The following is a 26,205-nucleotide window of genomic DNA, read 5'->3' on the forward strand; positions in this document are numbered from 1 at the left end:
TGTCCGATCTTCGTGGACTCACCCTATTTTCTTTGCGGGAAATTATTTTTTCACATGTCCTTAGAAATGCTACATAAGTGAAAGTTTTATTGAATCAATTTACATATTTTTTTAAAAATCCTAAAAATATGCATTTCACTATAGAAGTCTATGGGAAAATTAATACGATACTGAGACCTATACATCAGTACACTGATTAAATTTAAATGCAGAAGATGAAAACAAGATCTTGAATGAAGGCTAAATTTAGCTCCACAATCCAAAACTAATGAATGAATTTCATCCATCGCTAGCAACTGGAATCAAGTTATTACAGTCTGGAGCTAATAAACTTTTAAATCAAATTTAACTTAAGGATCAATTTTGCTGCATTGTTTTAACAATTATAAAACACTTTGACAGAAGATAGTTATAAACAAGTAATAGCATAGCTAACAAACCAACTGTCTCTTAGTTTTATCTAATGTTGAGAATAAAATTTTATCCACATTTTTTTATAACAAAACTATTGGTATTCTGATTGAAACCGTATTAGGATCTTTTTAATATAGCTGTCTTTACAGACATCCAATGAAGAAAAAAGCCACTGATATAGTCTTGTATTATGTATTTTCAGTCGATTCTGTATACCTCCATATTATGTTTCTTAAAATATCTTTTAATATACACAAGATGGTCCTCTGTTTTTTTAAATTACTTTCTCCTCTAAGAAAACTTTAACATTTCATTTTTCTTTCATTTTTCTATTGTTCAGGTGTGCCTAATTTAAGAGCCACCATCCCGTGCCTTGTACAGATTCCCATCCATATTTCAGCCAAACCAATGACGTTATTTTCTGTTACCCACGTTGTGAGACTAGTTGCCCATTTATAGTATTTGATTATTCATATCATCTCGCATGCTGGACAGGAATAAAGCCGAGAAAAAATGACCAACCATTAAATACAGAAAAACCTGTCGAAACTGAAATTGTTTTGAACTTAAAAATTGGTTAGGTTTCAAAGAGGTATCTGGTCTACCAAGATTCAAAATACATCTATAATCTATTAAATAAGGGATTTTTTAAATGTCTAGTCTAGACAGGTTTTGGGATTTTCAGGGTTTGGTTCAGACAGATTTATTGTACATAAACAGGACAATTAGACTTTTACTAATAGGAAGACTATTCAAAAACTGCATTGTACCAGTAGTTAATTAAAAAATCTCTGGCCTGGTAATAACAAGTACTTCACCATTTCCAATTTAAAGTGACAAAGGGCAATAACTACTGAGTGCAGAGTTATCAAATTTTCAAGAGTATTTTAAGGACTATATAATATTTTATCTATAAAGACTTAAGAAGTATTCTAGAAGCCAAAATTTGACAGACAGACAGAATCACATACATTAAATCACAATATACCCCATGACTATGTGAGCCCTGACTAATCAAGCCAGAGTATAAATTGACTTAGAAAACTTTTGGATGCATATGACTTGTCAGTATGTATTCCTGAAATCTACCTATTTAGACTTCAACAGATACTAATCAGATTCCTCCTACATCCTAAATTAATACAAATTAAGTACAAACTGGTTTTCTCATAACTTATTCAATAGACCCTTTTGTCTTGACTGTAATGACGTAAATTTCAGTGAGGTAGGACCATGGGTACAAAAAAATATTCTTGCAGAAATATACATTTTAATGGCAATTTAAAAAAAAAAAGTGGGTGTATCTGTAATAATAAAAAAGAAGGTATTCAGGCTATTGCCAAAATATTGCATTTAATTGACAAAAATGTCCAACAAAAGGGGTTCAAACACTGGAACCACTTAGCTCCTCTTTGTATTGGACAAGTACAAAGATTACCCTGTAGTTAAGACAAATTGTCTACACAATATAACAGCATCATGTACAGTGAAGACATTTTTCACCCAAAAAATCTATCAAAACCCATAACTCATTACATCAATGGCCACTGAATATTACAAGGGAAACATCTGATTGATTGCACAACAACAGAAGAATACAATCTCTGACCTAGGCCAATATTTATACAGCCAAGAAGGATGAATGACATCGCATCATCTACTGTAATCCATATCATCTCAGATACATATAATTAACATTGCTGGTCAATTAAGTGTCAGTCTTTGTAAGAATCAGGCAGTGGGTGAAGCAAAAAACTTCATTTTTCTAAGATTCTATTGAAATATTTCTGAGCAAATCCAAAGATGCAGAGATCAAATAATGGTCTTTTCAAATAGAGAAAACATTCTTGAGGGACATTTTGTTGTCAGATCAGTGGGGTTTAGACATGCATGTTTTTGGTTTTTTCCATATTGCCTGATTCTTACAAATACTTATACTTAACAAAGTAATGGATCAATCTGCTACAACAGTTTCTACAAAAAGGTCAGAGAGAATAAGGAATTCTCAACAACTTCTACCAAAAGGTTGTGGTCAGTCTGAGATTTCATGTTTGAAAGCCATCCCTCACCAATTTATGATTTACAAGTAGAACTGAAGCTGATGGTAAAATGGGAAAATAAGAAGCAAGAAATTTTAGATACATAGAATCTACAACGGTAACGAGTTGATTATGTAATTTCTCACATCAAGTGAAATAAATTTTATAGTTTTGATCGCAAGGCTTGCCGAGCTATTCAAACTATAAAATTTATTTCCCTAAAAACGTCAAAAATACCCAAAAATGAAAAGCACGTGAAACATTATGATTCTGATTCGTAGGAAACATATGGATGTCATACAAACACAAACATTTCAAACAAAAGAAACCAGACAATTTCAAATGTTTTTTTCATTTCAAATCTTCCCGAGTCCCTTCATAATTCTTATTTAAGGTAAGAAAACACCAAATTATCTCATTTAACTGAAATATAACTACAATGGCAACTTAGGCGATTAAAGATGGAGTCCAAGTCAATAGATTTCTAAGCCAATCGAACTCTGAGAACAAAAAAGTCACTAGTGATGAGAACTGAAACAAAATTAGAGAAAATTATTTCATAAGCAGCCTTAAATGTAGTGACAAACAAAAGTCATTAGAATTGACATCCACATGACAGAGTTAATATAAAAATCATGTTATATTCACATGAATATCTTGTAAATGCAATATTCACATAAAAAGCCATTAGAAAATCTATTTGCACCATTCAGTTGAAAGTCATATGAAATTCACATGAAGATTACATGAAATTAATACACAGATTCATATCATATGTAAATCATTTTTTGTTTTTGTATTGGTTATATATTGTGAACAAATTCTTTAAAATATATTGTACTTTTAAAAATGTAACATAAGTGTGTTTTAATAACATATATTAACCTTCATTTCAAAGATGCCATCAAATCCCAAAAAATATAAATTATCAAAAAACTTACCCACATTTGTGCTTGTGTTAACAAGAATCATCATCAAAGATCATAAGAATTAAACTGCAAAAGTAAGGATCAATAACCTTAATTGGACCCTCCAAACCACTGGAACTTTATTTCTATACTAATACATGCTTCTTCTTAATTCTAAATAATTATATTTTCCTCAGCGTCATATTTGCCCATATGTTTACAAATGACATATTTTCCCTGAGACCAGACTGACCAAAGTCATGCTAAATATGATTATTGTATCATAAAGAGACAGCTAAAACTCAATAAGAGAGACAATAAATAATAAACAACAGTTCTACTAGCAATATTACCTTACAATAAAATACACGAACATCCCGCTAATGTCATTGATTTTGATTTTACTTGGCCTTTTACATACACTGTAATGGACAAATAGACTTCCTACTGCATCATAAAAGTAGAAAATACTTCATTATAGAAATTTAAAATATTGTTTCATCTAAAAATCGGGCAGTGATTTTCCGGTCATGTGATGATAGATCTTGAACTTTATGTACCAATACCTTATAATACTGGTGTATATTGAATACCCGTGTTCCTTCATATCTTTCTACATTAGTGTAATATTTAGGCCACACTTTAAATAATATTTGTTTCTCCTCACCTGGCCATACCTCCTGGCTTTGGGTAGGCAGGTACGGAAAATATTTCATAGAACATTTTGTCAGAGAATGGCAATAAAGCTATTTAAGTGGGGCCAATTTTTATTGATTGGTTGGGTAAGGGAAACAAACTTGATTTTAATTGTGGCCTTACAAATTGTCCATTTTGCTGTTTCACTGTCACCAAAATTTAGTTACTATATATTGTAAATACATGTATCTGTTTTACTGTCTGCAGTTGTTTAGTTTACTTTTATAAAAAGCATGCCTTTTGAAAAACAAGTATTTCAGAAAAATAAAATTTAAATCTCAGAAAAAATATCTATTACATTACTGGTTTCAGTATCATAATGTCCCCTTCTGTTTGGCATTTAGTTAATATCAAATATATAATTATCATGACTTGCCAATTAATATAAAAATTTCATTTTGATTGAAATACCTTTTATTTTTCAAAATGCAGCCTTCATGAACAATTGAAATAAAATTTATGAAATTGTATGACTGTGTCAGTTTTAGCTTTATCTTCCATGTCCAAATTTCATTGATTGCAGAAACCCATGTCTTTGTAGCCTAGCCAATTTTCATCCAGCAAAAGTGCATGAGATGCAAATAGCTTGCTTACTCTTGTTCTCTACACATTTTTTAGGTTGAGCAGTATTTTAAAGATCTTCCTCTCCTACTTATATGCAACATGTTCTGTTTTAACATTGATCTAATCATGCAATTTTCTTGAAACAGAAATTTCATATTCTTTTGTGTTGGTAGAAATAAAAAAATTGAAAGGAAATTACACTTAACAATTATGACACATACTCAAACGATAACTTTCAAGAGGAATAAAAAGTTGGTCTAGTGGAAATTTAAGGTCAAACTTAAAAAAAGCATGCATCATGCAAGCCTGATATACAGGGGTTCAATTCTAATTTCCAAGAATGCAGGGTCATGAACTTTTGCAAGTCTCAAATCAATGATCCATTTGATAACTTTTGTTTTTGTTGCATGTTTATGCTTTGGTATTTGGGTTTTGGGACTATCACTTGATGGGTTTAGTCAAGTAATCAATGAGTAGAATATCTGAAAATTTATCAGTAATCTAGGATTTTTTTAAGATTTGAGATTTCCACTGGAAAAATCTAAATTAAGATTAACCTTGCCAAAATTGAAGACTGCTTTCCAAACTTAACAAATCGTTTACAAAAATCAAGCTTTCTACTTGCCAAAGGGGAAAGTGGGACATAATAACCAACTTTCCCAAACCAAAATTGCACATGCTCTGGGTGACCGGGACGTGGAAATGTTAGAACACTGACTATGATGATTTCCCATGGAAAAAGGCAGCTGATTAATGAATGCTCCTAATGTGACAATATGTCTGGTCAGTTATGATTGCATTACTAATTGTATATGTTATGGACATAGGTTACCAAGGAAAAAAAAAGAACATTATTTCTGTTTATAAATACTGTTGCTCCTGTGTTGTGAGTGGGCCCATTACTATAAACCTAATAATTTTGGCTGCATGCTAATTTTCACTATTTTTATGGTGGACAGAAAATCGTGAGAAATCAATTAATTTTTTACAGTTCATAAGGTTTCTCATATTTTTTAAAGCGTGAAAATTGATAACTGGGAATATGTTCACTTGATGAAATCGGTGAAAACTAGCAACCATGAAAATTAATACAATTACAGTATTGTTATTTGACACCACTTGTGAAAAAAAAACCAAAAGTTCCTGATATAGTGTCAATGAAATTGGGATTGATTGATTGATGGTGTTTAACATCCAAACAGCAATATTTCAGCTATATCCAGGCAATGAACATGAAATGGATGATAAAATGAACACAAAATGATGATGAAATGAAAAATGGGATGGAACACAAGGATCATAGGGTCGATGAATTTTGATTGCCATTGGAAACAGGGAGAGGTGGGTGAAGGTCGATGACCTAGCTAAGTGAATGATCAAAACCTAAATTTGAAAAAGTTTTTGAAAAGTGGAGTAGTCAGAATGGAAAAGTTATAGCTTCATGCTCAGAACTTCATTTGCTTAGTATATTAGGCCAAAAATAATAAATGTCTTGTTTCCTGCTACCAGCAAGACGAAAAATAGGGTAGGTGGGTAGGCATGGAAATTAATTCATTTTTCAAAAACATTTTACATTGAGTTAATGGGACAACAACCTAAACTGTAAAAGTGCTTGAGCCAATTGGCCATAAAATGTTTAGGGTAGGGGTAAAAAAGTAGGGTAGCAGAAAACAGACATACTATTTATTTTTGCCTTAACATGAAAATGAATAAAGACCAACTGTACCTACAAGTGGAAATGTTTCCATCATTAAATAAACCATAGAATGGAAGCAATTTCTGCTTTAACTTTTTCTGGCAAAAAGGCACCACCACAAAACTAAGTTCAAATATGGTAATTAACCTATCCTTCACCTATTTTCATCAAAGTACTATAAAAAAGCTTACTATCAAAATGTCCTAAGGTCCCATATTTAATACAAGTACATGCAATATAAATACATTGTAAGCTATCAAATCCTAACCAGAGAAAATTTACTACCAAATAAGAATGTACTATCCAGTATCTATAATTATATGTAACAAGCCTTTAAGAGATTTCTACAGATCTTATTCTGGTAATTTTTTTGTAAATTTGTAAGAAATATAATTCAAAGGAAGATTTTTAAATACAATTGGAAAAAAATTGCTAATATGAGGAACCTATTAGAGGACAAAGTTGAATATACCATACGTTATAAGCTCCCAGGTGACCATCTATGATTATTTAGAGTCAGTAGATTCTGTTGGAGTGTGAGGCATAAGCCCAATCCCTCCAACAGATCTACTCACTGTTTTTAAGTAATCATAGATGGTTACCAGAGCTTATATCATTTTTGTACAATCTGCTTATCAATATTTTGGGGAAATGAATTTATCTTAGTATTGATTTATATTTCTTTTAAGGTTTTTTAGAAATCATTCAGTGGTAAAATCTATTTTTGTCTTTGCATTCAGGACAAATGTACACACTGGCCGGTGGCGTGATTGAACTGCCTTGGTCAAATTGTTTAAAAATGCACACTTAGCATGCGTCATTTCATTGATTGAGCTATATTTGTCTCATTGTCATTCTGTAACTATTGTCATCATTGGTGGATGGAATTTCCTTTAATGGTACATTTGCATATTGTTCATTCAAATATTTTCACAAATGGTGGATGGATTTTTCTTCAATTGCATATTGCTGCTTCCATTATTTAGATGAATGGTTTTATCCCATCATGAGTAGTCAAAACAACACCAAATCATACAAAGACATTTTTTCAAATAATACTGGGGGGGGGTGCTAACCCCTGGGTCCATCATTATAGTCATCCTCATTAATTCTATAAAATCTACTGATTTATTATTTTATTTCCTCAAGTACCTTATTCCTGAAAAGTAGACACAAAAACATCAAAATATACAGCTAAATAAGTCATACTTTTACAAATACAAATATTTATTCGTTCTAACACATTTAATGATAGATAATTTTATGGGTATCATTGTATCATTATAACAAGAGGCCAAAGAGTTGAAATATACAGTGAAATCGAAATCTGCCTAAATCCAACACTGAATAAACCCAAAAACCTGTCTAAAGCAGATATCTTTATGACCCCATCATATTAGTTTTAATGTATATTTAACCTAAGCAAACAGAACACCTGTCTATACCAAACAAATTTACAGTCCAAAAAAGTCCAAAAAGTCCACTTTTGACAGATTTCACTGTACATGCCCCTTTTTAGAGATATTTCATCTACTGTAAAAGTACTATTGTTCGTGGGGTACCAATTTTTGTGGTTTTGTGGGTGAGCCAGACCATGTAATGTGGTTCCCAACAAAAACAGATTCCCACTAATGTGTGTACTGGAAAACCTCAAAACCACGAATTCAAGAATCTACGAACTTGTGTATTTTTCCTAATCCACAAAAATTGATATATATGAATTAAAGTACTTTCACAGTATCTTCACTGATAATTTATCATTTAATTTCAACAACAAATATATTGGGATTTTTATTGCTTATAATGTGATTGGCTTAAACAAGATGCTTAAAGAAAAACTCACAAATGTTAAGTATAACCTGAAATGAAGCATGAACATGAAACATTTCTAAGTATATACTGTAAAGGGGGAAACTTTTGCTAAGATTTAATTTTTGCTACATTCACAATGATTTGAAAATAGGGAAAATAAAGGCTCGCCAAATTCAAATGCAGCTATTTCACAGTTAACACTTGGGTGACTGTATCTATGGACATGAAAACTAAAGACAGTGAAAAATGTAGTACTGCTATCCATAGAGTAGATTGCGAAATCTGGATCCCATGAAAATTACAGTATAATGAAGCAGCATCTTTATAAAAAAATTAATAACTTTCAAAACTTATTATGAGTACTTTGTTTTAAAGAGTTTTTCTAGAGACAGGTTTTATATAGGAGCTCCCAAGGGTATTAGCAATAACTGAACTGTCCAAAGAATGTAGGCGATGCCAAAAACTAGAAATAATACTTACATTGATAAAATCTAAATAATAAACAACAGGACCCAAAGACTTAATAAATAGAAAATTTTATCACTAATTAGGTACTTCTCCGCCTAAGAATCAGGCAAAATGTGTATAAGGTATAGCACATGAATTGAATATATTTGAGGCAAAAAAGACCAAATTGAGAATTATGATGTGGCACCCATTGCCTGATTCTTACACAGAATAGTAATTAAGACATGAAAAACTACTCCATGGAATAACAATTGAACTTTCGCAAAAACTGAATATTAAACTTTCATCAATGTTTTTTTCTACTAAAGGTATTAATGCTGGATCAATAGCTAGTACAGTCCCATACCATCCGCCAAGAAAACAAAATCGGATGACATACTGTACTTTATTAAATATTTATAACCTGCATTTCCGTCATTTGATTAATATCATCATAACCATATAGTAAAATATGCATTTTTTTGTGGTAGGCTTTCAAAAGAAAAACAAAATGAGACCCACACGACAGCATTGACATTTAAGCTAAGCAACTAGATTTTTTTCAATCAGATTAATAACTTCATGTAATATCCATACCCATTGTTCTTATTGGCTTTCACAAAAAAGGCATCTAATGAGACATTAAATGTAAGTGTTTGTAAGAATCAGGCAAAATGAGAAAAATCAGAAACATGCATGTCAAATCCCACCAATCTGACAATGTAATAACAGTCTATGATACTTTCTCTATTTGAAAAGACTTTTATTTGATCTCTGCATCACTGGCTTTGCATAGAAATTTTTCAATGGAGTCTTAGAAAAATGAGGTTTTTGACAGAGTTATCTGCCCTAGAAATGTTCATTTTTAGTGCATTTCAATGAAATTGTTACTCAATGGGCCAATATGATATGGAAAATCATGTCTGTTTTCCTTGATCCTGATGGTGCAAATAGTTAAATTACACTATCAAAATGATGGGTTGTTTTCATACCATGTTTACCCACTGCCTGATTCTTACAGGGACTGACACTTATATGATACTCCACCATGTTGCAAAACAATTGAGGGGGGGGACAAATTAAATTTAAAATGGCCATAACTTTCGTGTTAAAAATCCAATCAACCTACTTTTTTATGATACTGAATAAATATACAATGTATAAAGTTTGAAACAGATTCTTTCATAAATTTTAAAGTAATGATCTGGAAACAATGGGAAAATGGACAAATGGACGGACACACAACTTGTCAGAGGTACCACATCATACCCTGCTTCTTTGTGTGGCAAGGTATAAAAACTAAATACCAGTACTCACATATTTAGAATCAAACACAGTCTATGTTATAATCACTATGGATCTCGATAACTTTTCAATCCATAAATATTTCGCTATCAGAGAGGTTATCAATAAAATCAAAAACAATATCATGAAATGTTGAATACCACCATATATCCTCAATTAGAATATAACTTCATTTTCTTGAGTATGTTTTTCCAATAGATTGGCTTTAAAATATTCTGGATGAGGTCAATATATCCCAAGGGTCAATATCTAAACTGATTTCTAAAAAATATAAGTCAATGAAATATTGCCACTATGATTCATATTGTTGTCAACTCAAACCAGATATGTCAATGATAAATCCCATAATTTTCTCAATAACTTTTCTATCTGTAAATATTTTGAAGAAAGATTACTGGTATCCATAAGATCACAAACTATTTCCTAAATTAGACTATAACTTCATTTTCAAGAGTATGTATTTTCAAAATTTTTACTTTTCAAAAATCTGGATGTAATCAATATATCCCAAGAGTCTATACTGTAATTGCATATATTACTCACATTTCAAAAAAAAATCCTACTCAATGAATAACTACCACTTTAATTCTCAATAATTTTCCATCAATATATAAATCCCTACCAGTAAGATTGTCATTGGATATAAAACAGTAAAGCCCTAGAGTACATAGTTTATCACCGCCAGACAATTGGTAACAGATGGACTGATATAAAACTGATTTATAACTACATGAAAAGGGCTATTAACCAATTACCAATATCACATGGTCAATTTGTGCTTTGGCATCAACTTGTCATACTTGGAAGGTAGATCCTGAAATTTAGGCTAGGATATATTCCATAAAAATTATACTGCCAAGAAAAAACTTTACTGTTAAATATCTAACAGTAGATTGATTGATTGATTGAAATTTTATGTCCAGGGCAGCTAGCTATAGATATTTTAAGTACTTTAAAAGAGTTATATGGCAATTCATGAAGATTTACCATGTAATATTGAAGCCTATAAAGATACAAATCAATTCAAGTTATGCCCAAACCTGTTTTAACAAGATCTACACAATTAAGTAGTTCTATTTAAAAATACCATTGTTATCTTGAACTTTGACCTTGGATCTATGACCTACAAATCATCATGATATTGAACTTTGACCTTGGATCTATGACCTCCAAATCATCATTGAGATATTGAACTTTGACCCTGGATCTATGACCTCCAAAATCAGAACATTGAATTCCTACCAAGTTTTAGTTATATGTTTACAGGGGTGTCAGTAAAACTGGTCAATGACTAACTAATAAGCCTTTAGTTTCTCGTTATAACTAATCCAATATGCCGCTATAGCGGTACATAATTAAGTTTTTACACCGGATATAAAATGATTTATATTCAACTTTATGCCTATCACAGATGTGCATAAAATCTGTGAAACAAATTAACACAACATAGCTGACAAACTATAAAACATAAAACAACAGGCACAGACTGTTGCATACAAATATATGTACTTGTAAGTTTGAACGATAAACATTTTATTTAAACATGAAATAACTACATGTACATGTAAAGCAATCATAGAATTTCACCCATGGTGTCATGTTTAACAATACACTAGAATTGAGTTTCAACACAATGATAACCCAGATACCTTGTATATAAAAATATTTACTTTGGAATTTAAATCTGTAATATTAATTGCATTATATGTATCCTGGATTGTGTACAACCCTCAAGTTCATAAAATTGCATGAATATAGCTCAAATATTGCTGCTTGGGCATTAAACCCCAACAATCAATCAATCCATCAAGTTTATAATGGACAAGGGTTCAAATTCACTTTCAAGAGTGGGTGGTCTTTGGCTTTTCCAACTTGAAATCAATTGTGGTAAAACCAAAAGTTCCCAATTAAGCATCAATGAAAAGGATTGATTAAGATCCAGGATCTAAGTAAATGAAATTTCATAGGTCCATGGTCAGAAACTGAGGGTCAACTTGTAACTCTTTGAACTAATTTAACTTCTAATGGGGCCAACAATTTTACCAATTTGTTTTTTTTCAGTGATGCTTGAATAATACAATATGATAAGTTATTACTAACTCTAATTACTGTCAAATCCAAATGTTCCTGATAATTCTGCCTTAACCTACAGAGATGGAATCTAATACCTTTAGAATAACAATATTCATCCCAGTTCTAACATTAATATAAACATGCTCTTCCTGGTTTAATATTGATGTAATACAATATACTTTCTCTTAAAAAAAAACACTTTTATTAAGTTTACTTATGAAAACTTTTTAAAATTAATTTTAAAAAATAACAAGTCTTTTAGTGGTATATAGCATGTATTAGCAAAGTCCATGAGTAAATCACACACATCCAGAAATCCCCAAAAAGAGGGGCACAAGGGGCATAAGAAGCCTTAAAGTGGGAGGGGGCTTCTCCAGTGATTTCCTATTTTTTTTATCTATTTAATCAAGCAACTGTTTTAAGTAAAAGGAGGAGCACAAACCTCCAGGCCCCAATCAGATCTCCCTTGCAAAAGTTTCCTATAAAACTTTTTTTTTAGATTTAGTAAAGTTGTTACTGTGATTTTGTAAATGATTTATGAATTGCCCAATACACCCATGTACATGTATATGCTTTCCATAAATGTTTTTAATTTGCTAAATACCACTAACATAAAATCAAACTGCTTGTTCTAACAGCATTTTCTTAAATGAATGTTTATAAAAGAGCAAAAGGCTTACCAGGCAAAGCAAGTAAGTAGCTTTAGTAGAAACAACTTGGTACAAACCTTCAAAAACTTAATTGTGGTTAAAACCAGGGCTTAACAGTGTGCTTGACTTCCTTGCTCTTATGTCCTTAAAAACTTCATACCATTATTTTTTTTTCAGACAAAAAAACATGGAAGCTGACACCAGAAAATCTACTGGTTAGTACTTTCACAGTAGTGTTACACACAGGAAAAGAAACAAGTATTTACAGCTGCCTTCCAAATCCTTGTCGTTTTGCCCAAAGCTTCATGAAATAATGATAAGATTTATGTGGATAAGACTCAGTAAGGAATATCTATAAATATGGTTTAATTTATTAACCTCTTTAACTACATAATATTACATTATACAATATTTCTTAGATTTTTTACAACAAGAAAAGTGCTAGTTAAGCAAAGATTTTCATATATAAATGTTGAATTTCCATATTGAGTCTATAAGCAAGCAAGTTGGCTAACTTGGATAACAGCTATAGTACTTTAAAATTGTGTACATTTTTATAGACACCTCACTCAAAGTTGGGGATATTTAGTGATAGGTGAGTCAATCCTCCCTTCTTTCATTACACAAAGGGGTACCAGTCTCTTATCCATTACTCCTCCTATACCACTCAATAGAATTTAATGAAACTTTTCCTGAATCTTTATGACATATTCCCATTGTTCACCTCTTTTTTTTTAAGATTTTGATCCAAATAATTGGGAGTATCAAGTTAGTGAGCATTACTTACAGTTTTTTCTAGTTTGTATGATAACTTTATTTTTCCTCACCAACCTTACATACAGCCAGTTTTTCTTTATAAAATAAGCCCTTTATCAGTCAAAGATCAAAACTGCATTTGTATCTTTGAAAACATCTCTATTTTAGATCAGTAACTTTTTTTAGCTTAAGCTACCAGCTTCCTTGAATTATGACTGATTTAAAGTGTCTTCCTAGTTGATTATCAGACCCAACTTTATGAAAGATTATATCTATCTTTTTTCTTCCTCATTCTGTCAGTACTTTTTTAAAGGTTATAATATATCAATAAGATATTTGCCAATAAATAAACAAACAAAACAAGGAAGGCAAAGCCAACCTACAACTTCAGAAGATATTCAGTAAACCGGTCCCTTTGGAGCCATCTGAAAAATTTTCAGAGAAAAAAAAAACTAATAACCAGTAGAAAAAAAGATTGCTAGACATAGCCATGTGGTCCCATTCCCCCCACCCTGGCAGTAAAAAAAAATAGCATGTAAGTCCTATAACTCCAATCAAAATGGCAGTGCAATATGGTGATAAACAATCCAAACAAAATTTGAAACAAATCTGTTGAGCAGTTTCTGAGGAGTTGTGTCTACAAAGTCAAGTGTGACTGATGGTAATAATGAAGCGATGCAGCAGGGGACAAAAAAAATGTTACCCCTTTATGGAACCTGTATGTACCGGTATAATTAGTTCAGCATATGATAGTTAGTAATTAGTTGGAACTAAATTCCCTTCTTTAATTAAATTCATGTTCATTCAAACTGATGTATTTAATTTTAATGACAAAGTTCAAGGTGATATGGAGGTCATAGGGTTTTCAACAATTAATTCATCTACATACAACTATTCAAGTTCTAGCTAAAATCTTGCAAAAAATGTGTATTAAAAGAAAAAATAGAATCTTACTATCATGGTTACCTCTAAGCCTCCATTTTAGAATAATTAAGAACATGTTTGATGGAAAACATAACTGAATTACATGTCTCAATAAAAATGTCCATGTGCATTTTGTTCAAAGTTCAAAAACTAGGATGATTACAGTTCTGTTAAAAAGTACCACCTTACCTTTTCAATAAGATTGTCCAACTAGATTTTCACCTGTTAACACACCTGTGAGTCTCCTAAAATAATTTCCACTTCATTTAAATCCACATAAACTGGACATACATATAACCATGGGATTTAATTCTTCAACTGATACTAAAAAACTAAAAATGAAAAAGAAAACATTGCATAAAATCCTCAAAATAATTGTCATAACAATAGACCATAGCGACTGAATTATTTATGGTGTCTGTCATGTTTATCATACTGAATTTTTCTGTTCTGTTTCCTAGGATGACTGATAAAGCCTTTTGATGCCATTTAAGAGAGGATTAAGAATAAAGGTTGGAAAATTTGAAGTTTTGTCAATAAATATGCTACTTGTATCTAATAAGGTATTTGGTAATTCTTTTATTAGAAGGTAGGTATGAGATGTTTCGATTCTATTTGAGAAGAACTTGATGGTGTAGAAAAATATTGGAAACTCGATTATCCTATAATGAATTGTCAATAGACAGGTGTAATTATTTAATACAGCTAAGTACAAAAATCAGGCAGAATATTGTGAAATGTTTAATGGCAGTACCAACCAGTAAAAAAGGAAACCATTTGAGGGAGAAAAATGTGTGTTTTAGACAATTGTTCCTTTCATTACAATACTGTAAATTCAGAAATGACTGTGATGTTTTTTTTTAATTGTGAATAATGGGATTGATCCTAAATGGCAAAAATCAAATCTTGCATTTGTGAATTTATACCATAATTGATGCATGCAATATTTTTTAAAATTTTTTACATGACATTTTTCATTAGGAAGAAGTATAAGAAATGAATGCCTTAAAAACTTTAATTTTCACACTTTTCTGTTTTGAGATATATTATATATGAGGGGGAAACATATAAATGGGAAAGAGACGACAGTCCTATCAAACTATGAAAAAAAAAAACAGCAAGAGGCGTCTAAGGGCCTTTCATGCATAATGAGAAATTTCCAACATTTTCCAAATATAAGGAGAAAATGAGATACTGAAGTTCAAAACAAGAGGAAATCTGCCAACAAAACATTGTCGCAAACACAAAATGAACAACAGGAAAACAAAAAAACAAATGACAAACACAACAAGAAATAAATAAGTCAAAACAGAAAAAGAACAACAACAAAAAAAAATATTCTGGTACCACACTAAAAGCCAAGAACAATGAACACATGATCATTCTTCACATTTTCCACCAAAAATTGTGTCCTTCCTTACAATTTCACTGATTGTTTTACCTGTAAAAATTCAGTCAAAGATCAGTCCGACTTAAAAGCAGGTCAAAGGCCAGATTCCAGAATTTTTGGCCTAAGAAAGGGGTTCCGACTTACATGCCGATCGACTTATACACGAGTATATACTGTAGATGTCAGGGAATGGTGAGCCGTTTAAGGTCTATCAGGTTGTCCTATTGCCGAGGATAAGTAAAATTACCTTTCAGACAAATAAAAGTTAAATTATACTTGCCCAGAGATCATTTCATGTATTCTTTTCATATGCATGAACTTAAATTTTCAAATATGGAAATTAGAATGTTCACCAACTAGCATGATAAAACAAGTTTCACAAAATGATCACCTCATACTCTGTAGTTCTTAAATTTGGAAATATTTCATCAATCTTTTAAACAACCAGAAATTTCAAATTGTAGGTTAAGACTCCAAATAAAATTCAAAACTTTTAATATGATGAAGTTTAATCCATTATTAACCCAAAGACCTACAGGACCTTTTAAAGGCAGACATAATTAAATTTGTAAATATGTAATCAAACTAATTATGGAATAATGAAATCATAAACCTTTTAAATATAAATAGAATGGAAATATGTCCTTTGATAATTCAAACAGATACAGTTATCAATTTACTTAAAGAATGTCAAATATTTATTTATCTATATTATGTATGCCTTTGGGTATAGGACTCATAGTTATGGGTATGATGCCTGCTCGTTGTGTTTGGAAATATTCAAAAGTAGATACAGGATCCATGCTTGTTGTGAGCTGACACTCCAGCTTGTTTTTTAGGATAAACTATTTAGCAAAGGTACAAATTAGTGTGGGTTCCAGGTCTGGGTCCTCTATTTCGGGCCTAGGACCTTTGAAATTTTATTTAGGAAGGTCCTGGACCTTCAACCCTTTTCATTGACTATTTAAGACTTTTGGTTTCATCAACTGGACCGTTAATTTGATACTTGGAAAATTCCAGGACCTTCCAATCTGGAAAATAAATTTGAACCCCTGTTTAGGTTTACATTCAAACAAGAGGTTTCCCAGACTGTGTCAACAGGGACCTAGTAGGATAACAGGGACCTAGTAGGATAACAGGAACCCAGTAGGATAACTTGCATACTTTTGCTATTTTCAAGGTGGAAACAGAAGTACATAAAATAAGTACCTGTAAAATTGATTTGTAACACTGTAAATAACACTAATTATTTTTTCAAATCTGTGAAAACTGTATAATATGTTCACTTGACAGAATCTGCAAAAATATAGTAACCACAAAATGCATTTCTAGTACCTTCTCTAAAAGAGATACTACTTCAGTAATAAGAATTTTTAATTATTTCACCATTTGAGATGGTAAAATTTAGACTTTCAAAATGCAACCTTTAGCAAAGATGTTAAAATCTAAGTTTTGCCATAGAAAGTGGAGAAATTTTAAATCAAGAAAGTGTATAATGACAGGAGACGTCTTACAGAAATTTATAATCACTGCTGAGTGGTTAAAAAGTCACATGCATTCTCAACCTATGGAACAGAGATACTTTTTTTCCCTCTGTAGACTTGAGAATGATTTTCTTTCTAAATGGATTTGATTGGTTTTAGATATAAGAAAACATAAGACATAAGAAATTTCCAAAATAGGGACCTGGCATTTTTTTTGTTTTGCAATTTAAACAATCAAATTTTTTTAACATGCATTGGTGGAAGGAATACTAGTTCTTAGAGGGGTACATTAGGTAAGTCAACTCACTCACTAACAAATGTTCCTTCTCTTTGACAAACACAAATGTGTTGTTGTGCTAGGCATACCCCAACCTGTACAAGAAGTTGACATCTTAGCCTGAGGGCAACCAAAATCACTTACAACATAAGCCCTATCTATATGAAGCCAAACAACAAATTTGAAATCAATCCATCCATTGGGAGCCAAGATAATTGCAGCAAAATTTCAACAGACCGACAGAATAACAGATGAACCAGGTAATTCCAGTACATGGTCCACACATTCAGCAGAGGTATAGAAATATAATTAACGTGTGAAAATCTATCAATTTGGAATTTGACATCATTCATTTTTACCGAAAGTGGACAATAAGTATCTTCTTTTCCCACAATTTTCATCATGTAAATGATGCTTTTATTAACATGTAACTGCAAATTATGATTAGATGCAACACTGCATGCTAGTACATTGTATGTCATTTGGGAAAAAAATAACAATAAAATGCTTGATCATTTCGGTGTTTTTTTTTTAATACTGACCAAATTATACCTTATGTATAATTATTAGATTACAATTATTGTAAATGTAATGTTTCAAAAACAACATTTTTATGCTTCATAAAAACTTTTAAAAAATCTCACCAAAACTGCAAATTATTTCCATTACAATAATTTCTAGTGTTCAAAACTACTCTGCATTTATGAAATAATAAATTATTATAATACATACTTACACAACTTTTATGGCACATTAAATTAATCCAGGTTCAATGTTTCCATTTCAATAAAGGGCCCACCTGGTGTTAAATTTTTTATAAATTACATAACAATTGGTTTAATCAAATCATGGATGAATCTACCAGTGTTAAATTAATTCAACAATTCAACATGTTATTTCATATACATGTAATTACTGTAATATACATGTAGGATATATTGACATTGGTCAGTGGGACATTAAAACTATTAAAATTTTTCAACAACTGATAAAATTTGTGATTTTATTGGCTCTGATTATCACAAGTTGTTAGGGTTTGGTATTGTAAAGAATGTTAAACAGTCTAAGTGAAATGACTAAAATATTTATAAAATCTAAATGATCAGAGTATCTATGCCGTCATGTGACATATTCTGCTTTTATATGGCAGCAGAGACCTTCAGTAGCTGTCTTTGTAAGAATCCTGCAAAATCTGAAAAATGTGATACATCCCAAAAAAGGCTACATATTTTCTTTTTTGTAATTAAGTTGTTTTATGAGTGTATATTACGTGGTGTGTAATTATTCATTCAGATCTTTTTGCTCTTAGGAGATAATCAATATTGAAAATCCAGTAGATTCTATTGTATTTGAGTGTCATCTACAGAGTTATCTCCCTTAATTTTGAAAATCTACAGTGCATTCTATTTAATTTTTATCTCCTATGAGCACGGGTTATATGAAAAACCAAATGTTAATTTCTGTTTACTAAAACATTTTAAAGAAAATATCAAAAATAAAAACATGTAGGCTTTCCCACCATGTATCACTTTTTGCATGATTCTTAGCTGGAGTGCTACTTAATAATATGGTTCAAATTTGTGAAAATTTTGTTTCTTTTGGAGGTTTATATATTTAATGACAAAATAAAAAAATATAGGCCTTGTAACAAGATAAACTTAACGTTTGGTCAAGGACATATAAAATGAATAAATGTCCCTGGTTCAATCTAGAATAAAGTAAAACTCTGACCTTTACTGGATAATTCAATCATCTTGTTTAAAATTTAACTGATTCTCCATGGCATGTGTAAAACAGTCAAATTTATTAGTAATATATGCAGATGACTCTAATCTTGGTTTATATGTCAATAAATAATCTTTGATTCCTAAACTATTTAGAGAACGAAAATAGGATTTTTATTGGCAGTTCGGATGGAATTTTCTATTCTAATAGGCAGATCCAAACAGGGGGTCAGGGGCCTCCCCATTATTTTGAGAAGACATAGGTCCTGTACATGTCTTGAAAGCCCCCTAAACAAATCCAATTTGTATCCCTTATGACGTTTATAAACAAATCCAATATTTATCCCGTATATATGATGTTCAATTTTTTTTGCATTTGAGTGCTGAAATACGTCCAGTCCGAATACACAAAGAAGAATTTCCACGAAACAAAATCGTACCAAGTCACAATAATGAAATTACCACGTGCAAGTTCAATCAATTGTCATGAATTTCAAAACCAACAATGTGGATTTCCAGAAAGACACAAAAAATATTCTTCATCATAACTCACATGTCTATCTTTCCTCGTATAGATGAGTTTCCCGGCAGGGGAGCGAAACGGTAATAGCGCCGAAGGTTTTCACGAGGGTACGGTTGACAGGCCTCTTTTATTTACTTATTTTCCTTCATTTATTTTAATTTGGTGTTCAACGGTTCCTCGTCATTTTGACCTTTCCGTAAGTCAGCGGTCAATATGACTGAGCTTACTGAATACGGTATGTGGAACTGCTTGCATGTTTATTGTAATTTGTGGTATGACTTATTGCACTCAGTTATCTTACGAACAACTATTCATTACACTTACATCCTGTTAATATCTAATTTAATTATAAAAATTATTTTTTTAAAATATCAAATTTACATCATATATAATGATAATGATTTCGTTAACAAATCTGGCTTCTCCTCTAACATGTTTTTTTTTTTTTCTTTTTTTTTTTTTTTTTTTTTTTTTTTTTTATATCCACAAGAATTAAGAACCAAGCGACAACTTAAATTTTGTAAACACATTTAAATCGACCATAAAATGAGAGTAATATATTAACTGAAACAGAGTATATGTATACTCGGCGTCACATAAATAACATACTGTTAAAATTTGAATAAAAATATTTTCTACGACTTTATTGACACCTACCGTCGTTTAAATTGTCTTAAATGACTTGCTCATTCGTTTAGCCAAACGGTTTCTCCCTAAACATTGAATCGTTAAATTCCGGTCAGATTTTAATTCTCGGTGCCAATATTTACATTGTAAAAAGTCGGCCATGTTTACAGTGATCGGGTTGCTAGGAGATGTTGTTTACGTTTAAATGGTTTGTCCAAAAACCGAAGAACCCAGAATGCATTTCGGTGTTATTTCGGATATCTCGGATTTATTTTACGCGAACAACGTACAATACCGAGAAGTTGATCAAGCAGCCGATTGTCACCGGAGTTCGACGGGAACTTACGAACTTCGTTTGTAAACAAATCGCCCCGTAGAAACCAACATGGCGGATATTAGTATGGGATTTTCCCGTAAGGATTTGTTACGCATGATTTAAGCTAATAAGCGACTTGTTTAGGGAGAAGCCGTTTGGCTAAACGAATGAGCAAGTCATTTAAGACAATTTAAACGACGGTAGGTGTCAATAAAGTCGTAGAAAATATTTTTATTCAAATTTTAACAGTATGTTATTTATGTGACGCCGAGTATACGTTGAGTAAAGATCTCTTCCATTGAGCTTACCTGATAATTACCTGTACAAGGACTGTGGCTCATCAAGTGCATCGTACTCACAAAACAGAAGTTGCCTTTCACTTTATAATCATAACAATATGACTGAATGTTAGCGATTTACAAGCAGGAAAACCACACATACATAGCCACAATTGCCAAAATTACATTAGGAAACGTATACAATTAAACAAATTAAGTGTTTATTTTTCTTTCTATCCGTAACGTGATGGGGCGTTTTGTTTTGTTTTGTTTTCTTTTTATTATTGATCGAATGACAAACAATATGACATTTTGTTAAATACGGAAACAGCTATGAACTTGGATAAATTGCACCCACATAACACCGAGCATGACACACATACTGACAAGTGCAGTTATGTTTGTGGTATATATAAGTGAATTCTATTATGCATTTTGTTTCTTCATCTTAAACTTGGAGGTTTAACATCGACAGAACCCATGACTATTGGGGAAAAAAGACAAAACAAAAAACAAAAAACAAAACAAAACAAAAAAACAAAACAAAAACAAAACAAAACAAAACTATGAGATAATAAAAATCTTTTATCAAATGACATACCAGTGAATGACCTAAGTGTTCCTATGTAACATCCACTGTGTATCATCAATTCCTTGGAACTGCTATGTATCTTGAAATATTTTTGTACTACTGTATGTAGCCACATTAGTGGCATGATTTATGTACAAAGCCAGTGATTTAGAGATCAAATAATAGTCTTTTCAAATAGAGAAAGTATGCTTAAGTGATGTGTCATTGTCAAATCGTTTCTGATCTTTTTCCAGATTTGCCTGATTCTTACGTACCAACACTTACATTTTAAGTGTTAATGTTTCTTTACAACCAGAGATAAGCATGAATATTTGTTTAGAACCCAGAGTTTTCGAAGTATAGAATATTTATGAATGAAGAACAACCCTCACAAGTTCATGGCTTCTTGGTACAGTTGTGTACAGGACACTGGAGTACTTACACTCATTGAGACGTTTAGGTTTCCCGCACGCACGATACATAAACGAACGCTCCTATCGTGCGTTTAAAAGAATGCTCCTAGCGTGCGTTTAAACGAACGCTTCTATCGTGAGTTCATCGAGCGTTTAAACGAACGCAAAACGATGTGCAAACGCATGATAAACGATGCACGAACACTAAAATGGGAATCATGAACGCTTCAAGGAGTGTACATCAAGAGCAAGAAAGATAGGAAAAGGAATAGTATACAAAGTTTGTGATATTTTAGAAAAGAAATACAATTAAAGGAAATGTTATCGTGATATTTACTAATAAACTGATCATATAAATATGATAAACATGTTTTCATTTCCTTAAAGAAAATAAACGTTGACATGGCCTTGCTCCATTGCGTGCTTCATTTGGTTCATTTTAGTCATGCAAACCTTCCTGTTATTGTCATTGTATCACAAAAATATCTGTCCATAGTGCTTGCTCTGTACTTAATTTAACCTTTCGTGAAACTTCATACCTGGAGAGAATATTACAGTTTTCTTAAGCACTCTCTAAATTATTGTATAAAGTTTTGCTTCAACGCTGGAGAGTCCACCAGACCGATTCTCAGTCCGAATTTCTTTTTCATCGAGTGAAATCCTTCATATTACAATGGTGAATCCAGGGATTTTGGTCCCTCCCCTTTTCCGTTTCATAATTTTGATACTTATGTACGAAATTTGGGCAAAAATGAGCAGACAATAAATAGCCTGAACCCGCTTTAAAAAATCTGATGTATTGATATACTTAAATATGTCACGAGGGCAAGTAAAACCAACTTATGAAACACGATTGTTCTTTAAGTCAGAAAATAACTTGCCAGCCAAACCTCTAGTCTAGCAGAGGTAACATTAAAAAAAATATCAAAATCAACGGGACACTCGAATTTACCGATTGGTTGACAATACTTTTAACTTCCTATGTGAGATAGTGAACTTCCTGCATTTCAGGATGAGCGAACAGCCCTTGCTCTGTGTTCTAGACCGACTCGCTGAGCCGAATTGAACGAAAACAAAACCAAAACCGTTGCGCAAAAACTACCTTCAAGCACAGACCTGTAATTAAATTAAATTATTGGTTTCTGCGTCAAGTAACGATATCACTGCAACATGAAGGAAATTTCTGGTGAATGTATGGAACGCCATAGCTGTCGTATCTGTGAATGTATGGAACGCCATAGATGGTCAATTATATTTATACGTGGTGCTAATTCCTTTATATTCGGTACTTTCTTATATATATGCGGTTGTATTATCTTTATATGTAGTGGTTTTATCTTTATCTGCGGTGGTTCTACCTTTATATGCGATGGCTTTATCTTTATATGCAGTGAATTGACCTTTATGTGCGGTGGGTTTATCTTTATATGCAGTGAATTTATCTTTATATGCGGTGGTTTCATCTTAATATTCATATATGGGGTTTATTTTTCTACATCAGAACTCTCCTTTATATGATGTTTATACATCTTTATATGCTGTTCAAACTTCATTATATGCTGTAAAAAGCTTTGATTATCTCATTGCAAGGTTTGAATTTTCGGAACTTTGAAACATGATCAATTTTGCACAGCACAATGTGAAAAGAATGGAGGAAATATGGCAAGAATTAGGCTACGAGAATCTTGTAGAATCATTTTAAGGGTAAAAATAGCACCCGACATTATTTGATTTTTATCTATTTCTCAAATGGAACAGTTAGGCGTAAAGGATATGAATCCGAAATGATGATATTAGGTCTGAAATATTTGCCTTAAGGAAGTCGAAAACCAAGTAAAAATGGTGGAAATTTCGAGATTCAAAAAGAATTACTTGAAAATGTATTAGAAAGCAATTCACAATTATGGGCATCAGTAAAACTCTTTCGGTTTCTGAAAGTACAGTCTATATAAAAATGGAGATGTACAAGTTAAGCAAGCATGACTTTGATGACGTTGAAGATGATGCAGTATAAACCTGGTAGTCAAACAAATCATGCATAAAGGAATTCCTCCGTAGAGGGGAAGTGATGATAAGTCAGTTTTTGCGGCAGAAAAACACAAAGGCTTGTATTCCGTCAATTTCTCGCAAACCGTTACACAATTACATTTGTACTAACGTTTTACAATTTCCTGCGCAGATATTAATCAACTTTCTTTTGTCAGACATTTATCTCCAGTCTCCTATTCACTACGTTAAGGACAGACCATTTAACTTGGAAAGGGGGAGGGGGTTGTTTTTTTTGTTGTTGTTTTTTTTAGACCGATTATTTTTGCGCGTAGAGCGCGAAAATTCTTATTTGTTTTTTTTTTTTTCATTCGGCGGGATTATACTGTAGCTTCATTTAAGGTTGTTGTAGTTTAAAGGATTTATCTTAAGAAATATTTTTTTCAGGTTCCAAAATTCCGACTTAGTGACAGCCTATATACGCCAGATGAAGACAATACAAGCGCGAAAAATCGACGACGAGTTTATAACGTGGGTGGTGTCGTTTGTGGCACATAGGCACAAATCACAAGCCAATACGATGGCGGTTTGTCATTGTAGGAGGCATCGATTAAGAAAATCAAAGACTGTCGTCAAATATTCACTGTCACTAATTTTGGCATACTTTCAACATCCGATATGATACAAATGCGATATGCTCTAAAATCGGGTGAATTCCGCTGAAATCTTGGTTCCCTTGATATTATTGCGAACTCTTTCGTAACCGTTATGACCCGAATGATTATATTTAGATATCGGTGTCCTGATAATATATATGATCTTTTTATAATCAATTGACCCTTTTCTGCTAACGTTGGGGTAGTCGATGAGCATGCGTAAAGCATGCTCAATATACACTTCCGCGTAGAAAATTCTTACGTTCTACCCAAGCTCTACCACGCGGAAGAGTATATTGAGCACACTCTCCAACTTACCATAAAAGGGTCTATTGTAAGCACGACTGTGTTTGAATCAGAAACTGGCTAATATTACATAAATTCAATGCTAACTTATCATTATCTTTTAATGTAAACTTCCCATTCTAATACAAGCTAAAAACATAGACATGTGTATGTTATTTGTTAAAGAAGGTACGTTGTAGCGATCTTTGAGTCGCCTATGATATTGAGTGCAAGATGTCGCCAACAGTATTAGCGACTTAAAAAGGTCGTAATAAAAGCAAAGCAGTCCATCATGCAAGATGTCGCTAAAATTATTAGCGACTTAAAAAGGTCATAATAAAAGCAAAGCAGTCCCTCATAAAAATGTCTCTACAATCTTTCTATGCCCTGTTTGTGTGTGCTCTTTCCTGTTATCATGCATTTTTTGTCCATCAGCCCTCGCATTTTTACCATATACTCTGCTACTTAAATATTTTCCATTCCTTTGTCCGATTGAACTCTCAAAGAAAGGCCAAACTCTTGCACACCTTTCTCGATGCTGAACTCCCCCTCGTATTGTTTCTGCAGAACAACACAGTTAAGTTGTTCTTAATGACAGTGAGGTAGAAGATGTGCTAAAAAATGGATACAGGTAAAGCATTAGGTCCTGATTTGATAACCCCACCTTGTTAAAAGAAGCAGCTCCGGTGTTAAAGTTTCCATTAAGTGAACTTTTTAACTTGTCACTCTCATCCTCTGAATGGAAGACAGCAAATGTAACGCCCATTTTTAAGAATAATCACTCCTGTGAAGTGAAAAAATTATAGACCAATTTCATTATTATGTATTCTTTCTAAATGCGTTTAAAGATGTGTCTATAAACACGTCCACATTTTTTTTGTTGGAAAACAAGATTACTCCAAGTCAGTACTATATAATGCGTCTACAAAGGGTGATTCATGTGTAAATCAATTAATAAGTTTTTCGAATGATATTTGGTCGAGCTCTTGATAGTAGTCGTATTTTGTGATATAAATAAAGCATTCGACCGAGTTTGGCATGCTGGACTCTTATTTAAACTGGAAAAATACGGAATTACTGGGACGCTGCTACATTGGTTTTTACAATTATTTGTCGGGGAGGATTAAAAGGGTTTTCTTCTGCGGAAGTAACTCAGATTGGAGACCAATTAAAGCGGGTGATCCGCATGGCTCCATTCTGGGACCTTTATTGTTTATTTTATAACTGAATCAATATTGTTTCACGGTAGTCAGTAAAGCCATTACATCCACCTTTAGTGTTGAATGGGCAGGATCTTCAGGAAATTGAATCCCATAATTATCTTGGTATCATTTTTTTCAAATATTGGTTCTTGGCAAGACCCTATTGATTACATAGTAAAATAGGCTTAT

At 32.1% G+C, this 26,205-nt stretch overlaps 1 protein-coding gene across 11 annotated transcripts in view; it reads right to left on the reverse strand.

The window, feature by feature from the left end:
* LOC148606945 (uncharacterized) overlaps positions 1–21,076 on the reverse strand; it is a 54,913-nt gene extending 33,837 nt beyond the window's left edge. For 2 of the 11 annotated variants that reach the window (XM_088545298.1, XM_088545296.1), the window contains exon 1: positions 14,315–14,427. In XM_088545298.1, coding sequence (XP_088401424.1) covers positions 14,315–14,360 — 46 coding nt within the window. In that variant the 5' untranslated portion in view covers positions 14,361–14,427. Of the gene's footprint in view, positions 1–9,893; positions 9,978–14,314; positions 14,440–14,473; positions 14,617–15,631; positions 15,711–19,712; positions 20,053–20,933 lie in introns of those variants that run through there. The other 9 variants (XM_088545287.1, XM_088545292.1, XM_088545284.1 and 6 more) reach the window with 9 other exon arrangements.
* Between the last annotated feature and the right edge of the window lie 5,129 nt (positions 21,077–26,205).

Source organism: Perna viridis, chromosome 9, assembly GCF_037379345.1.
Source record: "Perna viridis isolate PV_CMFRI_1.1 ecotype Kerala chromosome 9, ASM3737934v1, whole genome shotgun sequence".
NCBI classification, from domain to species: domain Eukaryota; kingdom Metazoa; phylum Mollusca; class Bivalvia; order Mytilida; family Mytilidae; genus Perna; species Perna viridis.